Source organism: Takifugu flavidus, chromosome 1 (assembly GCF_003711565.1).
Source record: "Takifugu flavidus isolate HTHZ2018 chromosome 1, ASM371156v2, whole genome shotgun sequence".
Lineage (NCBI taxonomy): Eukaryota > Metazoa > Chordata > Actinopteri > Tetraodontiformes > Tetraodontidae > Takifugu > Takifugu flavidus.
In genome coordinates this window covers 18,935,693-18,958,201 of record NC_079520.1, presented here as the reverse complement: position 1 = coordinate 18,958,201, position 22,509 = coordinate 18,935,693, and the positions used below count along the sequence as shown (strand labels likewise).

Below are 22,509 nucleotides of genomic sequence, written 5' to 3'. Positions count from 1 at the left end.
CCATTACATGTCTGGGTTCAGAACCCCTTCCATAGAGATGAGGGGGACATTTGTGTGTATTTGCATGTGTGTGTATGACGGTGAAAAAGAGCGAGAGAGAGGGAGAGGTGTGTGAGGAATGTCAGTGTCTGACCTTTGTGCTCTTTGTATATGGATGATTGACCTGAAAGACTACCCATGTCTGCTGGTTTCATTCACACACACACACACACACACACACACACACACACACTAGACAGCCTCTTTCTCTGAAGCATGAGCACGAACCTGCAGAGCAAACATTGTAGATGCTGTACAAGTGTTTTCAGAGGTCTGTGGCGTCTGGGCAGGGTGGTGCTGTCAGGTTTGTCTTCCCTGACTCACAGTAATTAGTTCTCAGCAAGTTTTGCCCAAAGGTACCTCAATAGTGCACATAGCAACGGCAGCATAAGTGTGAACAGGGTTTACTATGCATTTATTATCGCCCAACGTTAAGTGTGTTGGTGTTTGTGCTGAGTGAAACCATGGTTAGCTAAAGCTAATAGGGTACCGTGCGTGCTGAGAATGGTGAGAAAATTAGCAAAATGACACTGAAGCTGCAGCCGCGCCTCTGTGGCTTTGACACCAACAGCATCACAACTGTAGTCATTGAAGGGCGAGCTCTGTGTGTGTTTAATAGCCCAACAACTAGACAGTTTTGCATGCAGCAGGAGCTGGTATGTGCCCTACTGAGTGCTTCATTCTACCATTCCAAATGGTCTCCGGGAGTCATCTGTCCTGGTTTATTTCTGCGTGTGTTTTAATAGGAGGTACAAGTTACTTCAGCAGTAAAAAATCTCTGTTCATCCCTCCAAAGCTCTCTTTTTCCTCCTCTTTGTGCTTCTCCTCTCCGGTCTTGCTGTGGCTGGGTGCCCAGCCACCAGTGGGTAACATTCCTTAACATGAGCGAGTACAGAGAGGAAAAGGACTAATGGAAGGAATGAGAGAAAGAGCCACAGCGGCCTCCTTATATAAAGCAGTCTTATATGTCCTTGACCTCTGTTGCAGGACACTTTGCATTTTCTTTTCAGTAGTTTGGTGCTTTCCCAGCCCATATCCTCATTTTGCCAAAAAACAAACTTTCTGTTTGCACCAGTGCCCACGCGCTGCAACCACGCAGGAGTCCCCTTAAACACACGCCACATGCGAATGCCGTGTGAGGGGTACAGCGTGAAGGGCTGTAGTTTTAAGGTAAGTTATGATGCCTCTGTGCTCCTTCTGTGGTGTCAGAATCAAAGATTTGCTGAGGAAGCAGGACGCGCTCCACCCTGCCCTCCAGCTCCTATTTCTTATGTGTGTGTGTGTGTGTGTGTTTTGGGGCTTGTAGGAGCTTGTGTAGCAGTGCAGAGGGCTTTTGTGTGTGTGAGTGTGTGGCATCTCCTCTGGGAAGCAGGATTCAGACTGTGGGTAAGGAGGGATAAAATTTGGCTCAGCAGGCAACAAAAGCCATATTTGAAGAGAGGAGCCACGCATGCAGTTTCTCTTTCAGTCTCTCTTTCGCAGGAGGACGCCTTTCTTGCCTCGGCAGCTGTCTTTAGTGGTTTCATCTAAAAATGAATCTTCCATCTGTGTCAAGTCAAACGCTTCACTCTAAAATCTCCCGATTCCTGCAGGCGACAGGCACACTTAGCTGTCGGGGATGAGGGGTAAATCAGAGAGTCGGCCTCATCAAATCCGGACAATATGAAGCAGCGGTGTCCTCACAACTCAGGGAAACTTTTTCATGCAACATATCCGAAATATCCAAAGGATTTATTATTAAGAGCTAAACAAAAGCTCTTCTGAACTGCTCTGCTACAAAAAGGTGTTTTTATGACCCAGTCAGGGTAGATGGGAACTGTGAACTGTGCATCCCAGCGGAGCAGCTCAGTGCCAGGGCCTCGCATATCAGCTGGTCTAAAATGAGGCTCGAACAGGGTTCATAAAGGGACAGCAACAGTGCAATTATAGCCTGCGCATGAGGACTGGTGGGGGGAAAAATTGCTTTTATTGAGATGAATAAATCCATATGCTGATGATCAGTTCCCTTTAAAATCGTTTAATGCAGAGAAAATGTGCCGATTCATTGCTGCAAAATGATGAGGCCATCTGTCCTTCTGCAAACAACATGTGGAACCTGATTGCTTTTTTTTTTTTTTTAAGTCAACAGCTTTAGAGCTTTGAGGAGCCCAAAGAGAAATGCATTCTATTTTAATATTTTGCCCTTTCGCAGAGCAGAGGCCAAACTCAGGAACAATTGCTTCTTTTTTTACACTTTGAGGTTTTTTCCAACTTTATGTTGGCAGGCAGGATTGATGCTTATGTCTGTTTCCCACAGCAGCTATCGCTGATGGAAACCGAGGCTTTGCGCGGAGAGATCGCCGTCTGGCTGCACCCAAGACTCCGAAATAGCCAGACCAAAGATATCTGTAAGTATTTACAATTGTGTATAATTAGATCGATGATTTTTAAATGTAGTGGAAAATATTCAGCTCCTTATATGATGACGGTTGAAAGGAGAACAGGCTCCTAAAAACGGTGCTGGTCCGCCGCTGGTTTTTTCGAGAATGGAACGAGATTTTGCTGATTTTCATCTGTCCCCCCTCCCCAGATGCTACAGCCAGCAAGTGATTCACTTCAAATTGAGGAATGTCTGCTCGTTGTTTAGTCTTCAGCCTCTCTGGGTTATCACCCCTGACCCAACTCGATCACCAGAACACCTCTGAAACCCACCAGAGATCTGCTTATCTAAACCGTAGAGCACTCAAGTACCGGGATCGGCCGTGCTCATTATTCAAACTCCATCCATCCTCTTCCTCCATCGCAGACCAAACTCCTCGCACCAGACGCTTCTCTTTTCACCAGCGCAGTCTCCAACAGACTGGACAGGCATTTCCTGTGGGCGGGACCTGAGGGGAAGAGGCATTCTTGGGCCAAGCACCTCTACTTCCTGTCTCTGCTAACAACACACTGTCTGGGCCTGTTCTTATTTTACGCTTTACTACTGTAATCCACAGGTCCAGCGGTTGGGGGGGGGGGGGGGCTGAAATTTTAAGATTACCACTGTTGTGTGTAAACAATAGCAAGAACCACAAGGTCACAGCGTCAGAAAAACACTCCCAAGATATTAAAAACGGAGTGATTATTTAAAAAATGCACGCGATGAGTGTGGCTCAAGACCATCCGGGACATGGGTGATGGCGTGGCTCCGCTCTGGTTTACATGGTTTTTTCTTCCGTTTGTGAAAACAATAAAGTAAAATTGTATCTGTTAAAATTAGCCAAAAATAGCATTAATTTTGTCTTTTGTACAAATAAAGCAAGTTCAAAAGGTAAATTGAATAAACGTAATGGTTGTAAAAATCTGTATTATCACCTTAAAAAGTTGCGTTTGCAAAATTTCTGAGATATTTTTTGTTACTCTGCGACTCGGGGTTTAAAATCGGATTCGGGTTTGATTCGTGCGTCGCGGCTGCCCCCTAGCGGTGTGTTATCGAGTTGACACCTTTGTGTTTGTTGCAACGAACAGTATTTATTGAGAAGGTCAAATAGCAAATAACACATAAAAAAATATTAGAATTGCTCAGATGGCACCTTTTTGGTGAAATGCATTCAACAAACCAGTGAACTGCAGGTGTAACAGTGGTATTTCATAAAGAGGCCATTTTTACGGCTTCTTGCAGAGTGAATAGAGGAGTTTAATCTGCTCTTCATACTCGAATCCTGGCCTGTGGGAGAAAAAGAACACCAGTCACCAAGAAGACAAATTTGAAAGGCAACAAAACCAAGGCAGAACAAACATCAGCGACTCTTTTTCTCACCGTCCAGGAGTCTCCAGTATCAGAGGGATGTTGTCCAGTCTTGGCTCATTTACAATGTCCCGGAAGGCCGAGATTCCAATGCAGCCCTCCCCGATATCTTCGTGGCGATCGAGATTGCAGCCCAATTTTCCTACAAAACGTGAGTTGGAGCAGGGAGAGTGAGTGAAAGCTTGTGACCGAACGAACACACCCCGGCGGTCTCTGTAGAGGACAGTGGAGGTCGTGGACGTACCTTTGGAGTCGTTGAGATGGATGGCTCTGAGGTAGCGGAGCCCCACGTCCTGGTCAAACTCATCAAGCATGGCTTTCACCCCCCCCTCTGCAGCCAGGTCATATCCTAAAAATCCGCATCAATCAGTTGTTACGGTGGAGGTTCGCAAACGGTTCCTTTACCACCACAAGGGATCAATTCTCTTCAGCCGTTAGAGGGCAAACATTGATAAAAGGGGCTGGGGGGGGTAAAAAGACCGTCGCTCACCTGCAGCGAAGGCATGGCAGGTATCCAGACACACTCCCACTCTGCTCTGGTCCCTCACTTTATCGATGATGCTCCTCAGCTCAGAGAACCTGCCCCCCACCGTGCTGCCCTGACCGCTCATGTTCTCCAACACTGGGTTCAGGGGGGAGAAGCCACCATCACTCCGACACACCAGTCATGACAAAACCGCGCGGCAGAATCAGCATTTGACGCATGTGAAAGGACAGCGTGGCGTGAAAAGCGAGCCGCTCCGGGCTGCTGTGCAGCGCCACAGTCAGACGTGTGCGTTTGTTTGAGATGATGCTGTTTGTTCCAGGAGCGATTAGAAATCTGTGATCCTGAAGATTATGATGTGGATAAAGGTGAAAAGCATCAGTGGTCCCAAATGACGTCTTTGTGCTTACAGAACCGAGCACGCGTGACGCACGTGTGATGTTTTACACCAAATAAAGCTACTGGTGAGTTGCGTCCTCTCCCGGTACCTGTGACCACAGCAGGCACCTGCTGGTGAGCGTGGTTGATGGCTCCTGCTATGTTTTTCACACACTGCTCAGCGGTGATCAAGCCCAAGGAGGAACCAGGGTGGAAGTTGTAGAGCGTGAGGCCCAGGAGGCTGCAGCGGCTCATTTCATCCACCAGCAGGGCCTGACTCTTCTCAAACACGTCTGGGGGGGAGAACAAGGTTGGTTATGGTTGCAGAATCAAGGAAATGAGCACCAAATGATGGAAAACTGATGAATCGGTGCTAAAAAAAAAAGAAGCTAAAGCCACAAACCTGGTTTAGGAGAGCCACAGTTCATCAGGTAGGAGCCGTGAGGCACGATGTGAGCTGGATCCATCTCATGTAAGGAGCGCTGCTCCTGAAACTTGGCTGCAGCCTTCTGGTCCAGAGCAGGTCTCTTCCATGAGCGCTGGGAGCCCAGAAACAGGGCGAAGCAGTTGCCCCCCATCTCTACACAGGACTCCACAGCTTTCCAGATCCCCCCTGCAGCACAAGCGCGCAATTCTGGGTGAATTCTGCTCCAGAAAACCTCCCGAAGTGGCCAAAAACTTTACCTTGGATGCTCACATGAGCCCCGATGTACTTCTTCCCCCTCCGTTGCGTCTTCTTGCTGCCTCCCCTCTTCCCAGCCTCCTTCCCTCCGGCGTCCTCTCCTTCTTCCCTTTTCCTGGCTCCTCTGGTTTTCGGAGCCATGTTTTAATCACCTGCGGGATATGCCGGATATTTAAGTTGACCACGTGTTTCTCTGTGCTGAGTTTGCCTGTCACCAGTTGTCTAAGGTCAAATGCGTCTTAATGCATCCCTCCCGGTAGGAGGCAGCCAGTCAGGGTGCTTCCCGGCTGCTGCCACAGCTCGCTGGCGGTGGAGACGCTTCACGCTGAGCAGCAAAATGGCCGCCCGTCAACCGACTGACACCGCAGCGCTTTGAAATTTAAATTCTTCTGCACGCAAGCGTTTACACTATTACAACGTTAGTACTTATTTACAAACCGATAGCTTGTTACGCGTGTATTTCTCCCGTTTGCCACTTACTTGACTATCCGCGCAGGCGTTGCCGCTGTTCTTGTAGCCTCGACGAATGCCTCAGAGAGCTAAAAAAAAAATCGCACTGAAGCACTTTAGCTAAGCTAGCTAGCACGTTAGCTCTTCTTCATATGTGATTCCTGAGGTGAGTACAAAGTATTGCCAGAGCTAATATCCCTTGTGGACGTTCGTGTAAATGCGTCACAATTAATATGCCATGTTGGTTGGGTTACAGAGCGAACTAACACGTGTGTGCTTGTTACTTGCAGCCAGTGTCTGCATTTATGAAGCCTTCGCTAGTTAGCCGTGGTTAGATAGCATTAGCGGTAGCGTAACACTATTAGTTCTTGTGCTTTAGCTGCTGTGGGAATCCGATGTAAGTCCTGTGTTTGCTGCTAAACACTTGACAGAAAACAGAGAGTTTGTCCTAGTTGTGCTCGCTGACGCCTGGCTCGTATTGTTCACGTTAACTTATTCATTAGTGCCGATGGTTGTCTGCGTATTTTACGAGTGATGGTAAAGGCAGACACCGCTCCTGTTAATGTAGCGAACGGCGACACGTTTAAACTCGTCGTTTTTGTAAAGCGTAGAAAGTGGTTCGGTCATTAACACCATTCTGGAGTAGTTTCCACAACTTTAATATGTCTTGCCTGCTCGAGATGTCATTTCCATTTAAGCACTAGATAGCTAGCTTAGCAGCTTAGCTAGCGTTCATATGCGGATGAGCCTGGATCGGCGGTGAAGGGATCCGCAGGTACGATTACCCTTATTTTTCATGGTTGCTTCGAACGGCAGGTGTTCGGGTCGTTCTGCACATCTGGCAGTTCGTAAAGGTATAATAATGTTGTGGCCTTCCTGTGCGGGGTTGTGAATGTTTTGGGAAGGGCGTGAGTTCCACCGTCTGTGGCTGCAGCCTTGGGGGGGGGGGGGGGGGGGGGTCAGGATGGTTTAGAAACGAAACCAGCTCACACAGGCACGGCTGATCCAAGTTGATCCAAAAAAAAGCTGTTTCTTATGTGTTAGAGACCAGGGTGACGTTCACCTGCTGCATAGCCGTTATGTAAGATGGTGATGATCTTTGCACATTGTTAATTATTAGCATTTCAAACCTGGATGCTTAATTGAAGCAGTTGCAAATGCAATAACCTTTCTGAAGTCCAACTATTTCCAGTTTAAACGCCCTGCACGTTCCTTTTGAAATGCAGATGGATTTATTTCTCTGGGATGGAGATTTTCCGTGTTTGTTCTGCAGTCATCGTGGTTGAGGATTGTTTTTCCTGTTTTTTATCTGCATTGCTTGTATCAAACCTGTTAAAGTACCTGTCCAGGATGTTTCTTATCTCTGGTTACCATGGACACACAAATCAAGAGCCTCATAAACTGCTAACTTGCTCCAATCTGCTTTCCCTTTCCTATGATGGTATAAGAGTTGAATGATCTGCCGGTAGCTTAGCATTATTGTAATATTTAAACATGTATCAAATATCACAGTGCACACAATTACTGTTTATTTAGACAATTGGCAAAGGTGCTCCCACCCTATTGACTCAGATATACAGTTTATCAAGAGGTAACTTGCAGATGTGGGTAAATGAGTATATTATAAAATCTGCATTTTATGTGTGTATGATAGATAAATAGATAGTCTAGGGCTACTACTATCAAAAAAGGTCTTTGATTGTTTTAATCAGAAGTAGTTTGCTTTTACATTTGCGTGCATGACCACAATTCTTGTCTTCCTTTTTTTTCTAGAAGAAAAGAGTCTCTGGACAGGAACAGTAGTTCATGGAAGACAAGAAAAGGAAGAAGGATGACAAAAGGAAAAGGGAAACCTCTCAGAAGGTGAGCGTGTTCACAGTGACGCGTGCTCCTTTTGTGCTCCTGCAGTCACGCGCTCACAAGCTGTGTGATCCATGTTGTAGGAATTTGGGTTAATGTTGAGCTCACTTCCACCTTGGCAATAAAGACCAGACCTAAGCTGTACACGATGCATCAGAGCGTCGTGGGGGGGTCAATTTGCGAGCGTTGAGCAAAGAAATAAGAGTTCAGGTGATCGCTGGGCTTTGTTGAGGGTTTCTGAGCGTGTTCAGGAATATTCAACGATCCATCTCTCCCATGAGGGTTCATGATTCTGGTCTTCTGGTCTGTTAAACTCTTGACAAGCCACCTTTAAATCTCCCCTTTGGTCTCACCTGAGGGGAGTTTGGCTTTCTTGTAAGTCACTTCCTTGTTGTTGCACACCAGGCAGCCATCCCTTGTCTTCCAACATCGAATCCCAACGATCATTCCCCCTCATAGCGGAACGACTGGAAACATCAGTGTTAGAAATGAGCACGAGGGAGATTTCACTGAGCAAAAATAGGGTCACAAAAACGAGCAGGATCCAGACCAGAAGCCTGACGAACCTCGCGGCACGACGCCGTGGTGCCTTTGGCCCCCTGAGTAGCATAAATGCTTCTAGCATTTGATTTGGTTGATTTGCCGGTAAATGCAGACATGAATGAATGAATCCGGCTTTAATTCAAATCTAAGCCGGCGACGCCTCGGTCGAGGCTCAGGGGCCGCCATTTGTGCGGATGAAACGTCTCAGTTCAAAATGTCCATATTTAATTAAAATGCCTTTTCTCCGCCTAACACAACTGATCCACGATTGTTTCTTTCTGTCTCTCTAGGTCACAGAACAAAAAAACAAAGGTAAGCGGGTGTTCAGCTAACAGTGGTCACGCTATGGACCTGAAATGCAGCGTAGCGGCAGAACTTTAGCTTCTTTTCCCACCTCCTGTTTTAACATCAGCTACATTGGTGACGCTGGGTTCTGTTTTACCTTTCTGCCCCTGCAGTGCCAGAGTTGACCAAGCCGGCATCTGCCCAGCCTTCTGCCCCTCAGATTAGCTCTGCCTCCCACAGCCCTGGACCCACCCCCTCTGCATCCCCATCTCTAGCCACATTGGGCCCTGGCAGTGCCGCCGCACCACCACAAGGAGGCAACAATGCCAAGCGCCTTGCGGGGGCCAACGGACAACCCTGTTCCAACGCTATTTCCTCCCCTACCGCTAGCGGCCCCAGCCCTGCTGGAAACGGCAGCGCGACCAGCGGCGCCCAGACTCCTCAGCAGCAACCGCGCTACATGCCGAGAGAAGTGCCGCCACGGTTCCGCTGCCAGCAGGACCATAAAGTGCTACTGAAGAGGGGTCAGCCGCCACTGTCCTCTATGCTGCTGGGAGGGGGGGGAGGGGATGGTTCCAATGCAAACATGGCTGCTACTTGTGGTAATTGTTACTATTCCTTTAGATTGGAACGCGGAGGCGTCGTTTCCATCGGAAGTAACGGATCCGGTTTGGTCTTGTTCTCATTGCAGACTCGGTTGCAGCTTCCTCCTCGACGGCCCTCACCTCATCATCAGTTGCTGCTTCTTCTACTACTTCTAATTATGCAAATTCCATGTGGGGGGTGAGCTCTGGCAGCCAGACCTCCTCTCAGGGCAGGGAGAAGGTGATTGTTGACGGCAACGACCTGGAGGAGTGGCCCAGCATCGCTGGCAGCGACGGGGCGGGAGCGGCGTTTCCTGGATTAGGAGGGGGCAGCAGTAACAACGGGAAGCCCGCCAACAGCATCAGTGCCTCTGGCAACCAATCCTCACCCACTTCCTCGTTCTCAGCGCCCAATGAATGTATCCAGTCGTCGAACGGGGCGGCGTGGGGGGGGGCCGCTTCCCAGGGCCACCTCGGTGGCGGGAACGCGGTAGCTGCAGGTGGGCCTCTGCTCCAACAACCCTCATCACTTTCCAAAGCTTCTGCTCTGCCAGGGAGCCATGACGCCAGTGGTCCCACCGATGTCAGCAGTGCGATTCCAGGTGCCAATTTCAATCCAAATGCCAATCCTTCCGCCTGGCCGGCTCTGGTGCAGCAAGATGGGCCCGTTGCTGCAGAAGGAGCATCTTCCTTCCACCACCAGGGCCCTGGAGGGGCCGTATCTGCCAACGCTTCTGTTCCCCTGGGCCAAGGGCTAGGAGGCGGAACCATCGGGATGCTGGGGGGGCACCCACCTTTATCTGTGAATCAATCAAGCACCCATCAGCGCCAACTTCACCAAATGCAATCAAGAGACAGAGAAACGGGAGGAGGGAAGTGGGACAGTGACTCAGCGGGACCAAAAATCGCAGGGGGGGACGGTGTTGGAGGGACGGACCGTAGTGTGGGGGGCGGTGAGATGAGCGCGGGAGACCACAACGTTGCCTCCTCTTGGAGAGGACAACCTTCTTACCCTGCAGCTAACTCCAAAACGGGTGCCTCAAAGACTGATGGATGGGAGGGCGGGGGCACATTAAGAGCTGCTGAAGGCGATAACGGAACCTCGGGTTGGGGCTTCCCGAGTTCAACAAGTGGGGCTAACGTTTGGGGCAGTGCTGGAACTGGGGGGAACAGTAGTCAGACCTCTGGAGAATCTCAGGGAGGGTGGGGGTCGTCGGCAGTTGGAGGGGAACGAGGAGCTCCTGGTGGAGATTGGGGCGGGAACTCCACTGGTGTGTGTGGCGTTAATCCGGGATGTGAGAGAGTGGGCGGTGCCAGCAGCAGTAACAGCAGCAGTAGTGGGGGCAGCACAGCTGGCAACGCTCCTGCTACCTCTTCCACTTCCTCCACCGCCACCACCATGACCAGCGCTTGGGACAATCAGAAGGGTGAGGGTGAGACCGGGGAATGGAGCGGGGAAGGAGAGGGACCGGGAGCACAGGGGGGATCTTCGTCCAGTGGTGGGAATTCCAGAAATGGGAGTGGGCCTAACAGCACTCAAGGTCGTACTCGTCGCCCAGCGCCCAATGCTGAGGCTGCCTTACAGAAATTGCTCAGTCGGTCTGATCTGGACCCACGCGTCCTGTCCAACACAGGCTGGGGCCAAACGCAGATCAGACAAAACACGTCCTGGGAAATGGAGGACCACGGAGGACAAATTAAAGGTGGATCATCAGCAGCTACAGCAAAACACCCGTCTTGTGTTGGTGGTTCATCTCAGTATTCTGGTGGACCTAAGACCCAGATTACTGATTCCTTTGGTCCTGGATCCGGTTCGTCACTGGTTCCACCAGCAGGTTCCTCTGGAGAGGGCTGGGAAAGCAGCAGCAACAGTAGCAGTAGTGGGGCCTCCCTGTCTGGACGGGCCCCACCATCGTCAGGCCCAAACATCAGAAATCTCGGCGTTTCGCAATCCGGGCCGTTGGCGACAGCGGGATCTGGTATGGGCTTAGGCGTAATACCAGGACACAACCAGCAGGGGAAGTCTACAGGCTGGGGTGGAGGAGGCATTGGGGGTGGGGATGGCCAAGAAGCTAAGGGATGGGGAAAAGAGGAATGGGGAGAGACTAGTAGAGGAAATAGTGGCGGATGGGGGGACCTCGGGCAACAAGACGAAACACTTGGAGGACGCTGGGGTGGAAATCAGCCAGAGAAAGGGACGGGTGGGTGGAAAGACGTGGGAGGGAATGTCGGAGGGAGTGGGTGGGGATCTGTTCATAAGGTTGGGGCAAGAAGAGAGTGGGAAGAGCAGCAGTCAAAATCCAATAGTGGAGGAGGCGAGGATGAGAAAAAAGTCGTAGGAAACTCAGGTGGGGATTCAGGCGTGGGTGGTTGGGCAGACTGGGATGACGAGGCTCCCAGGAGAACGTGGGGAGCAGGCAGCACAGGGGGTGGCGGGGCTGGAGGAGTAGGAATGAATGTTATAGGTGGCATAGGGTCGAAACCCCAACAAAATTGGAGCGGAGGGAACAAAATGCACCAAATGCCAAACAGTCTGTCAGGGTCCGTCACAGGTCCACAGGCGCCACTGCAACAGCAACAATCACAGCCCTGCAATCAGCATCCACAGCGACAGCAAGCGTTGGACCAAGGGGCGATGAAAGGTGGCGGGGGAAGGAAACCCATCCCTCAAGCCCAGAGTCAGAACCCAAGCTCAGGTTGGACCTCTGGTCCCATTCCTGGTGGCCCCGGAGGAGGTGGAAGTGGATCTGAACCCAGTGGCTGGGAGGAACCTTCACCACAGTCTTTAAGTAGGAAGAATGAGATCGATGATGGAACATCAGCATGGGGAGACCCAACGCATTACAACTACAAGCCCGTCAACCTGTGGGATAAGAACAGTGCCCCTGCTGGCCAGCAGCCGCATGGACAGGGACAGGCCAAGCAGCAGCAGCAGCAGCCACCACAGCAGCAGCAGCAGCAGGGACCTTCAATGCAGCAGCAGACTAGCAGACAAGCTGTTGGACTTGGAGGTAACAGAGACTTCAGCACTGTACACGGACCTGGAAAAACATCATCTACAGGTCAGTCCCATTATTCACCCATTAGCTTTTCTTGCCAGATTAACAGCAGCTAATGTTGAGTCAGTTAAACCGAGCGCTTCATTATCTCTTTATAGGAAAGTATTTGTGAATTGGAAACTCATTTAGCATTGTTTAAAATTCTTTGGCACCATTTTCTTTATCGTACTGATGTGAGACGCGTTCAAGTGGCCATTCAAGTGTCTCAGATCATTGGTCAAATAGCCCCGTATAAATGATGTAAACAACCTTTGCAATGCACCTCATACTGTTCATCATCTCCTGGCTTAAATCCACAACACTTCCACACCGCCGAACCTTTTTTGGGCACGAGTTCAGTTTGTGTGGGTGGGTGGCACAGTTGCCACGACCCCCCCCCTCCATTTACCCTCCACACCACAGACTTTCCTCTGCTCCACTCTGATTGGTTGCAGCACCCAGAGGACCCGGAGTCACGAGAGCCCTAGATCACGGTAGAACTACAAGGATTTTCCACATCGCGCTATATCGGACCTGCGTAAAGAGACATCCAGATTTTAACATAACGTATCACCTTGCTACTCAGTTTGTCGTGTAAAGACATTGATTGGGGGAGGAGGCAGCAGCAGTGCTGTGTTTTGGGTGCTGGGAGGAAAATGGGACCAGAGTTTGTGACCCAGCGGGTCATATGAGAGGCTTCAGAATCATATGCATGTGTGCTTCAAGTCCGGGATTTTTTGAACGATTTTTTTTGTGCAGCCTTACTGTGAAGTGTCATCTCAAAGTCACAAGTGTACAGTGTTTTGCTTTGCTTTTTTAATCGTTTAAAAGTTCGAGAATCGCTTTTGGATTTGGGCATTTCTCATCTACAAAAAGTGGAAAAGTGTTTGCTCTCTTCCTGTTTGTTTTATATTTGGAAAATTTGTCAGACACAAATGGTTCAGGTCATGAAGCAGACGCAGAAACTGATTAATTTCATGAAAGCAAGGCTGCCCTACTCTAGGTAGCTATGTGAAAGATGAGATGCTCACTCTTGTGACCTGTTGAATGGAGACGTAACTTGAGTGGATCCTGTCTGATAATGTCCTCTCATCGTTGGGCCACATTAGTGGATCACAAAAGATGCAGAACGACAGCTTGATTAACTATTGCTCACATTTGCCTCAGTTCATTGAGTTGTAAGGCGAAAAAAATGAAAAGGCTAATTTCTTTTCTAGCAGAACTCTTATTAAAAATATCTTATTAAGATTTAGAGGTGTGGCATCTAAGTCGCTGCAGTTCCATTTTTGCTTCAGAAGTCTGCGTCTCAGGTGTTTTGCCATTGAACCTTGGCTATAAACGCTTTCCCTTTCAGAGTTTAAGGATTGTTCACTGCTCTCAGCAACGACCGTTGGCTTCTCATCTAATTCAGGAGGGAAACGGGCCAGTTGCCATTGTATTTCATTTGTAGTTTACATTCTTAGTAGGTCCTGTTCTCGTTCAGATAAACCAAAATGCCTCCAAATCAGGACGTGGCCAGCTCAGTATCTAGATGGATTCCACAAAACCCTGAGGGAGAATATCTGGCCATCAGTTTGGGAACTCAAGCTAACACACACTCGGAGTCTGCAGCAGAACAATAACCCGGAACACGGCAGCGAATCCATTGGGGGCAAATTTGTTTTCCGAATGTATACTGTATGAAACTAGCACCTATTCTTATCTTTAGCTTTAGTCAACAACTAAAAGCACCTTTTTGTAAATGCGCCTAGAAGGATTTTTCCCCTACAGTTGTGTCCATATGTCTCCAGGTCCATCGGGTTGGGGCGGTACTTCTCCGACTAGTCCTACAGTAGACAACGGCACTGCAGCTTGGGGAAAGCCAAATGATACCTCTGGTTGGGGTGACCCCGATGATCCCGGGGAAAAAACAACAGGCTGGGGAAACCCTTCTCTCAATTCTGTCAAATCTGGTTGGTGAATCTAAGAAAACTTTATGCACTCATAGGGTAACATCAGTATGAAGTGGATAAGAATTCCTCTTTCTCTCAGGTTCAAAGTCTATGCAAGATGGTTGGGGAGACAAAGAGGGCTCTGTGGCTGCCTCTCGTCACTCAAGCTGGGAGGATGATGAAGAAGGAGGCGGAATGTGGAACAGCACAGGCTCCCAGGGAAGCGGTTCATCATGGGGACAGGGAAGCAATGGCGGGTGGAATCAGAGCCATGCTGGGAAGAAGTCGGGCAACAAGGTGACAAATTCTGGGCATCTAAAATAGTGTTTATTCACACAACGTTGACTGAATTACTGCGGTTCTGTTAATGTCTGAGCTGTGTTTTTCCCTCACCCTCCTAGATGACACTTTACGGTATATATTGTTAACTGATGATGAGGCACATGTTGAAAAATGGATATTGCTACTGTCTAAACAAGTTCTCTAAAACCAACATGTGATCACCTCTGGAAACATGTAAAATAAAAAGATTTTCATTTGTTTTGGATTGTGTCAAGGTGAAGTTAGTAATTTGGTAATTAGTAGTTATGCAAGTAGAAAATAAATCTATTTTATATCGAGGGGTTAAAACTCTAATCTGTGTCTTAAATCCTCTTTCATAACTTATTTATTCTGCAAGTGTATATTTGTCTGTCAGGGGCCACTAAAGGCTGGAGGAGGAGACTCCTGGATGAGTCCCATCAACAGACAATTCTCCAACATGGGGCTGCTGGTAAGGTTGAAAATGTCCTAACTTTCCAGTGTTTTTGTGGCAAACCAGTTTAAAATATATATCAATTGTGTGGGTAAACGGAAGCCAAAATAAACCAAAGTTGGGTCTGAAAACAGACAGTAAAATCTGCCCTCCTGTTTTGTACAGAATGACGATCCAAGTGGCCCAAATTTTGACTTGGAGAAGAAGATGGATGCAGAGAAAAGAAGCATGGGGCTTAGCGATTATAGTGGAGACATAAGAAAGGGAGGAAGAGGAGGAGCCATGTCTTATCGACCTGCTGTCTCCAAAGAGGCGCCGTCTGGAGAAAGTGGCTCTTACTATGACAAGGTGATGCCTCACCCATATCGCTCTTTGTCTTTCTTGTCTGTGTCATATCTAGATGACATTTTGTTCTTTCTCACTCTTCTTTATATCCTCTTGTGGCTCTCCTTCATCACCTTGGTTTGCCCAATTTCTCCTTGTCTACCTGTCCCACCCCCTCTTCATCACCACTGAATTTGGTCTCCCATTGGCTTGTCCCTGTGACAGTCCTTTCCTTTGACCAATCAGGATTGGTGCCTTGGAGAGGAGGGTCCTTGCTCTCTGTACTCACCACCCACTGTCTACAAGCCCCATTCCCTCTTCAACCACACTATTCCCTTTAGACAAGTAAGATAGCTCCTTTTGTTTCTGTCCTAATGTTCATTTACATGAGGTTAATGTGCTCTCTCTTTAAAATAATCAAATCCCTAAAGTTTCTTCCCCCGTCTGCATTCTTTTTCTTTGTGTGTGTGTGTTTCCACTATTATTACATCTTCTTCTTCTTCTTCTGCATTTCATCATAGAGTGGTCACAGTATATTTGGCAGTGGTGGAGGGATGGCTCAGTCAAGACATCAGCCAGGTGTCTCGCCCTTAAACCACTCCCAAGGCATACGAGCGCAAGTGCCTCATCAGTTCCTGTCTCATCAGGTACTAAGAATAGGATGGTCACCCCCATCATGATCTCAAAACACTCTTTATTATTGACCTGGATGAGTATAATCTTATTGTTTTATCTACCAACATACTACAAAAAGAACAAAGATCAGATTAGATTAGGGCTATTAAGTGTTTACATCTTCGTTTATGAATGGAGCCCAATACAGGTATTTATTAGTTTCTAAATTTATTTATTTTTTTGCTCCAGGCCTTACATGGACTTTGCATGTGCAACATCTGAGGCAAAGTCTTTGGGTTAAACTAGCAAAAATAGATTTAGTAAGGGACTGTAAGCCATAATCACACAACATAACAAAAGTTTATATGCTGCTGTGCTGCAGCAAATCAGTGGTGGTAACTTCTGCAAACATTTACTTTTGTTATTTTCTTATCACTGGTAATCTAGGGGACTACACAAAATATAATTATTTGACATGCTGATTTTAAATCTTTTCTTGGGCTTCCTGCAGTTAACACGTTTCATGCTTTTATAATTCCACATACATGTGTTGACACAGGAAGTGTGTGGGTTAACGTGTAATAAAGTTGGCTTTGGATCGTCTCTACATTGTTGCTTTGCTGTCTTCCATCTCTCTGGGGTGCATGCTGTTTCACATTTGTTATACATGTATGTCAACCCTTTCATTTTCAGCACAGATGGTGTGAACAGTTAATATATTACCATGTGTTGTTTGGTGCAGCATAGCCTTCTGGGTAGAAGCTCGCTCTCTCCTAGTTACCGTGGTCCCCAGAGTCTACAAAATCCCTCTTCAGGTGTTGTTTACTTGCTTAGTTGTTAAGTCTAAAAGGTGAAACCATCTGTCCTTCCCAGGAATTTAATCAATTTCTTTCAGTCATTGTGTCCAAATGGCTTGTTGACACCAGTTTAGAAGAGCGTGAAAACAAATCTCTCTAGAAGAACCCGTAGCGATGTAAGCTAATGTGGATACAGCACTGAAGCATTTTTGTGGTAACAGGTGTGCCTTCCTCCCACTGTGTCTGTTTCCAGGTGCCAGGCTCCATGCTGAAGCAGATGCCCCCTCCCAGTGGGAGCATGGGTGGTGTTGGCAGTGTGGGAGGGGTGGCGGGGTTGGGAGCGGGTGTGTTTCCTCCACAGCTCTCCCCCCAGCATATTGCGATGCTCAGCAGCATCTACCCACCTCACATACAGTTTCAGCTGGTAAGAAAAAAATGCTTTTCAGGATGCTCATAAATGTTGATGGACGTATTTTTCCCAGTCATACCTTTGGGTGCAAACGTTAGCAACGGTGGTGTTTTATTATGTTTAACGAAGCTTTTAAATATTATTATTACATTTCCACATTGGTTTCTTTACGACAGTTATCTTTATCTGCCCTCTCTTTGCCTTGCATCGTGGTCTCTGTGTTCTGGTCAGGCTTGTCAGCTTCTCCTCCAACAGCAGCAGCAGCAGCAACCACCACAGCAGCAGCAGATTCTGCAGAATCAGAGGAAGTTCATGCCAAATGTGCGGCAGCAAGCTGACCCCCAGCAGGTACACTGGCAACGCAAGATGTTTCTTCTCCTGGGTTGTTTCTGCTTGAGGCTCATCACTTTTTAAAACCTGTCTCTGCAGCTGGCCAGGATCATGGCTTTGCTACAGCAACAAAGGCAGCAGCAGCAGCAGCAGGCTGGGGTTTTAGGTGGCAGCTCCAAACTTTCCCCCTCCCACCACGGCGGGGTTGGTGGAGGAGGTCCTAAACTGCCCGGCGCTGATACTCTGCTCCATCCAGGCCTGACAGGGTCTATAGCTGACATGCACCAGAAGAACCTTGGACCCTACTCTGGTTGGCGCTTGTTTCCTACACTGAGTTTTCATTTTCTACAAAGATGCTGCTCTCATCTCCAAATGTTTGCTTTATTTAACAACTATTTCTGTTTCTGTATTTCCATAACCTTCGTATAAGCAGGGTTTGGATCTGGAGTCAGCCTTCCTGGTCTAGACCTGGGAGGATCCATGGGTCCGAAGGATCTAGGCAATCAGCAATCCCGCTTTAAGTGGATGATGGAGGGACAAACGTCTCCTGACACTGCCTCACCTGACAATGCATTCCATAAAAATGGTTGGTTGCCTTTTTCCCTTGGAAAATTGTGTTCAGTCCATCAAGGAAAGACAGCATTTTGAGCAGTGTCAATAGGATTTAGCGTAAAATCACAGTAAAAAGGTGATGAGTGAACCCATCTGCTGCTCAAAACTGATTGTCTTCACCCTTCAAGGTCCTGTCACCCCTGTGAAGATACCAGGGGGCTCGTCATACTCTCAGTATGACATGATGGTGGGAGAGGGGCTGAGTGACAGCTGGCATCGGACTCCTGGTAACAAAATGGGTACCAAGCTTCCCAGTACACCCAGCTGGCCTCCTGGTTAGTACCAAATGTCGTTTAGGATCTGATAATATTCTTACAAATTGCGGTTAGAGATTTTGTCAATGGATTTTGTTTTCTTACTCAGAGTTCCAGCCCGGTGTACCGTGGAAGGGAGTCGACCGCATCGATCCTGAATCTGACCCCTACATGACCCCAGGGAGCATGATGGGAAATGCAGTGTCCCCGAACCTCAATGATAGTGAGCACCAGTTATTAAGAGATAATTCTGGTGAGTAGTTACCAACCGTGGCTGATTTGTTTGTCTTACTTTGTCATTTCAGTTGCATCTATCTCTGTTTCACATTTTGTCTTTTTTATTTTGAAAAACAATTTGATGGTGAATTTGGTTGCAGATTCTACCCCTCCCCTCAACACCTTGCTGCCTTCACCTGGTGCCTGGCCCTACAGTGCCTCAGACAGTCCCCTCAACAATGCACACAACTCAGGTAACGTCACTGTAACCCTCCCCCTCTCGTGTTTATGTGCTTTACCTCTGAATCCATCTCATTACCTGTCCTGTGTTTGCATTTTGTAATGCAAAGTGCTTAAAATTATTATTCACTAAAGCAAGCCACTAAAAACATGCATTAAAAAATGAAGCTAATGCACATATTTACTTAAACTAGGGTTGAAATTTATAAAAGCAACTGAATTAGTCTTCTTTGTAATAACATTGGTAGTAGTGGAATTACGTTGTGCATCCCAGCTAGACTGATCTGCGTCTCCCTTTAGCAAAGTACGCAGATCTAAAGACCAGCTGGCCCCCTGAGCCCACTGGACACAAGTCCTGGAAAGCCAGCCGTGGCAGCAGCCAGAACCAGCTTTCCCGTCCACCTCCTGGATTAGGCAATCAGAAACAGCCATCACCTTCTCCGTGGTCGGGAGGAGGCCCTCGGTTTGCTGGTCGTGGATGGGGAAGTGGCTCGAGCACCACCGGTAAAGACTCATTAGACTTTTCATGTTGTCCGGATTTGAACAATGTCCTTTTTTTCCCCCAAGTTAACCACACTCAATCATTCAGTAAATGAAGGTACTCAAGGAGGGGGGGGGCTCAGGTGGATCAGAACAGAAACAGCATTTTGGGTTTGGGAACACAGAACCAGACTTTTTTCTTGTGCACAGTTTCAACATGGAGTGACGGCAGTGCTCAGGAAAGCTGCTGGTTGGTGCTGAGTAACCTAACACCACAGGTAATAACAGACATCTTTCAATATTTATTACCATTTTAGATGCCATTCCTAGAAACGTGTTCTGCCGGTGTCGTGTCCTGTACTCTCACCTCTCCTAATTCATGTCCTACATACACTCAATAGCTCCCCTGAATCATAGCCATGACCGTGTGTCCTCTGATTCATCTGCAGATCGATGGCTCCACCCTGAGGACCATCTGCATGCAGCACGGACCTCTGCTGACCTTCCATCTCGGTCTGACCCAGGGCACCGCCTTAATTCGCTATAATTCCAAACAAGAGGCAGCAAAGGCCCAGAGTGCATTGCACATGTAAGATCTCTTTAGAACACCCTTCCTTTGGTAGACTTTGCCCCCCAGACAACCAAGTTTGACCTAAATGCTGCTCATTGTTAGATATGATAGTCAGAGAGGGTTTATTAGCCATTTTACACACTATGCCATACTTGTTGTATTGTTTCTGCCAGTTACCCAAAAGAGATTGCAGGAAGTTTCTGGCTCTAAATGAGAAATTCCTGGCATAAGATGACTTGTGAAACTACAAAATGCTTTTGTTTTTTTTGTTTTTTTATGTTAGTATGGGTGGAGGCAAAAGTAGCTGGTATCTACTGAGTTTTACATGTCCCGGGATTTAAACCAAGAACATAATGGCAAATCTTTTCGATTTACCAGGTGTGTTCTGGGCAACACCACCATCTTGGCAGAGTTTGTGAGCGAAGAGGACGTTGCTCGCTACATTGCACACTCCCAGGCAGGAGCAGCAGGAAGCGGTGGAAGCACAGCGGGCTCGGCGAGCTCTGGGCCTGCAGCATCTGCAGTGGGAGCTAATGGTAATGGAGGCGGAACAGGAGGCAGCAATGGGGGAGGAGGGGTCGAAGGTGGTTCCACAGCTGGAGGAGCTGGGCATTCAAGCTCTGGATGGCAGAGCCTAGAGAGCACAGGTAGCACCTCGGACCAGTCCATCACTCAGGGTCCTGGGCTGGGCATCTTTGCACAGTGGAGCAACGGAACCGGGGTGGGCGGAGCAGGAGGCTTGGAGGCCGGAAGGCAGGGTTTGTGGGGCGGCATGGGTGGGATGAGCGGCGCGGGGTACCCCAGCAGCAGCCTCTGGGCGTCCCAGGCACTTGAAGATCGTCACCAGATGGGCAGCCCAGCCTCGCTGCTGCCAGGAGACCTATTAGGTGGGGGTGCGGACTCCATCTGAGGGTCCAGCTGTCACATGTACTCATTTTACACCCAAGTTTAAACACACGTGTCATACTCGCCGTATATACAAATAGAGATGACACACTTTAATGCTACACTGGTCACCCGTCATGCAAACTCTCAACATCATGCCACACAGGCTACGTGCAGTAAATGCAGTCATTGTTTTCACACATCAATGCTTAAAATGAAGACAACGGTGAAACTTGAATCACAGGAAAAAGTGAAAAACATCGGACTCTTAGGACTCAACTGGATAGCTCTGTCTTTTTACTCCGTGTCCCACCATCTGCATTCAGAGACCCAATAACTCAGGCGTGCACCGTAGGCAGGCTCAGCCAGAGTGTCGACAAGTTTAGCTATTGGTGTTTTTAGTGTGCCACGTTTCTTTTTCTTTTGTGCGTCTATTTAATAGTCAAATCTCAAAAATTCAGACTTGCAGACTGAGCCCTCACAAACCCGGCCGGTGTACTTCTGCGTTCTCATGTTCGGAAGCTTGAGAGTGGCGAAGGATCTCGACTTTGTAGGAAAATTTTGGACAGCGTCACACTACTGAGTCAAACGCCATCGGCGACTTCCGAGGTTTGGAAAAGGAGAGTGTTTAGAAGTTGGTACCAACACCTCTACCTTGGTGGAAATTTGCCATCCCATAGGACCCAGGGTAATCTAAGCAAATCAAAACAACATTAGCCAAACTTGCACTATATATGCCTCTTGGTTTGTTGTTGACACAACCACCACAGATCCCTCCACGTTTTGAAAGAAAGCTACAACACAACTACACAGACTTTACAAGGACTCGATTTCTCAACAGCAGTGGCCTTGGCTAACACCCAGTGGACCACCTGTCCGCCATGTCAGCAGCATCACACCTCCTCATCGTTTCCACACCGCTCTTATATTTGACAAGCAAAATTGTAACTCCTTGTTGATGTACATTGGTTGTTTCTGTTTTACAAGAGAAATGTGTGAAACTTTGTGGAAATCCAGAGATGTCCTTCATTGCCCTTCAAACACTGACCTCGCTATTGTATTTTTTCTTACTCGAGAAATCAAGTTGGTTATTATATATTGTCATGACGTTAAAGATGACTATGATCACTTATTTACTCGCTGTAAAAGGTGCTCTCCTGCCTGCCTGTGCGTGCATGAAAGGAGAAATGACAGTATGACCGAACGGAGGACGTGATGAAGATAATAATGATATCAGGAGTGGCTGTCCTTTCCACAATGTTGAATGTTTCCTGTCCATGAGAGATTCATGAATTGCGTGAGTGTTTATCTTCATGTGTGCGCTTACTTTGGAACCCGCGTTGGCTTCAGTCACAGGAGCCGGCGGGTGTCGATCTGACAGCTTGCTTTTGACAGAAATGTGTATGAAACCTTTGCGTGCTTGATTGTTTGGAAATTGTGATATCTAAAGAGTTCAAAAACATTGGCACTATTGCATACGTCTCTTAAGTTTGTTTTTCTTTTTTTTTTCTTTTTTTAGCAGCTATGTGTTTTTTGCCAAATGCAATAAGAAAAGTTTTGGTTTTAAAACGAAGCAGCCAATTGAAGGCATTTCTGTTAAGATGCCAAATCCTACCATTACCATGCTGAGCTGGAACAGTGTTTTACAGACACGTTAAAGACATTACCCGCTATATTTTACCACGTTTTTGTTTTGTTATTATGTATCAGTTTAAGTTAAGTCAGTCTTTATTATCACTCCTGTTCAGGATGTTTTCATTATTTCAGATGTTACGAAAACGAGAGGAACCTAATTTAAAGCGATAAAGAACAAGATAATAAAGGTTGAATTGAAGCGTGCGGCGTTTCCTGTCTTCTTTGGTGTTCCTCTCAGTTCGCCTGGTTGCACAACCCATCCTGGGGGGGGGGGGGGGGGGGGGGACGACGACACACAGAGGCCCCCGACGTCCAACCCTTATATTCTTATACCCCTATAACAGCAG

General features: G+C 47.7%; 2 protein-coding genes and 1 long non-coding RNA gene across 12 annotated transcripts; 2 read left to right on the top strand and 1 right to left on the bottom strand.

The window, feature by feature from the left end:
• The first annotated feature begins 929 nt into the window (after nucleotides 1-929).
• On the top strand, nucleotides 930-3,273 carry LOC130524099 (uncharacterized). Of its 2 annotated transcripts, none has more exons than XR_008950066.1 (3): nucleotides 930-1,209; nucleotides 2,336-2,426; nucleotides 2,609-3,273. It is a non-coding gene; the product is annotated as an uncharacterized LOC130524099 (long non-coding RNA). The 2 variants fall into 2 exon arrangements; XR_008950067.1 differs by lacking the exon at nucleotides 930-1,209 and adding an exon at nucleotides 1,354-1,425.
• A 229-nt stretch (nucleotides 3,274-3,502) lies between these two features.
• On the bottom strand, nucleotides 3,503-6,696 carry si:ch211-141o9.10 (probable endonuclease 4). Of its 2 annotated transcripts, none has more exons than XM_057029857.1 (9): nucleotides 6,585-6,696; nucleotides 5,830-5,888; nucleotides 5,352-5,501; nucleotides 5,071-5,280; nucleotides 4,778-4,960; nucleotides 4,296-4,427; nucleotides 4,050-4,154; nucleotides 3,818-3,947; nucleotides 3,503-3,724 (listed from the first exon to the last, which is right to left on the bottom strand). In XM_057029857.1, exons 3-9 carry the CDS (start codon nucleotides 5,488-5,490, stop codon nucleotides 3,664-3,666), a joined length of 960 nt encoding a protein of 319 aa, XP_056885837.1. In that variant the 5' UTR covers nucleotides 5,491-5,501; nucleotides 5,830-5,888; nucleotides 6,585-6,696; the 3' UTR covers nucleotides 3,503-3,663. The 2 variants fall into 2 exon arrangements, with proteins under 2 accessions (XP_056885837.1, XP_056885828.1); XM_057029848.1 differs by lacking the exon at nucleotides 6,585-6,696 and adding an exon at nucleotides 6,471-6,547.
• tnrc6ba (trinucleotide repeat containing adaptor 6Ba) lies at nucleotides 5,506-22,366 on the top strand. 8 transcript variants are annotated; one of them, XM_057029809.1, is made up of 22 exons: nucleotides 5,506-5,965; nucleotides 7,573-7,662; nucleotides 8,493-8,514; nucleotides 8,661-9,089; nucleotides 9,179-12,133; nucleotides 13,900-14,061; nucleotides 14,141-14,337; nucleotides 14,738-14,812; nucleotides 14,960-15,142; nucleotides 15,344-15,463; nucleotides 15,640-15,765; nucleotides 16,784-16,954; nucleotides 17,195-17,287; nucleotides 17,369-17,579; nucleotides 17,703-17,855; nucleotides 18,010-18,156; nucleotides 18,245-18,388; nucleotides 18,513-18,605; nucleotides 18,892-19,095; nucleotides 19,282-19,349; nucleotides 19,521-19,660; nucleotides 20,021-22,366. In XM_057029809.1, the coding sequence occupies exons 2-22, from the start codon at nucleotides 7,606-7,608 to the stop codon at nucleotides 20,550-20,552; spliced, it is 6,282 nt and encodes a 2,093-aa protein (XP_056885789.1). In that variant the 5' UTR covers nucleotides 5,506-5,965; nucleotides 7,573-7,605; the 3' UTR covers nucleotides 20,553-22,366. The 8 variants fall into 8 exon arrangements, with proteins under 8 accessions (XP_056885789.1, XP_056885766.1, XP_056885797.1 ...); XM_057029786.1 differs by having other exon boundaries at nucleotides 5,507-5,767; nucleotides 17,171-17,287; XM_057029817.1 differs by having other exon boundaries at nucleotides 5,507-5,965; nucleotides 8,661-9,011; nucleotides 17,171-17,287.
• The last annotated feature ends 143 nt before the right edge of the window (nucleotides 22,367-22,509 follow it).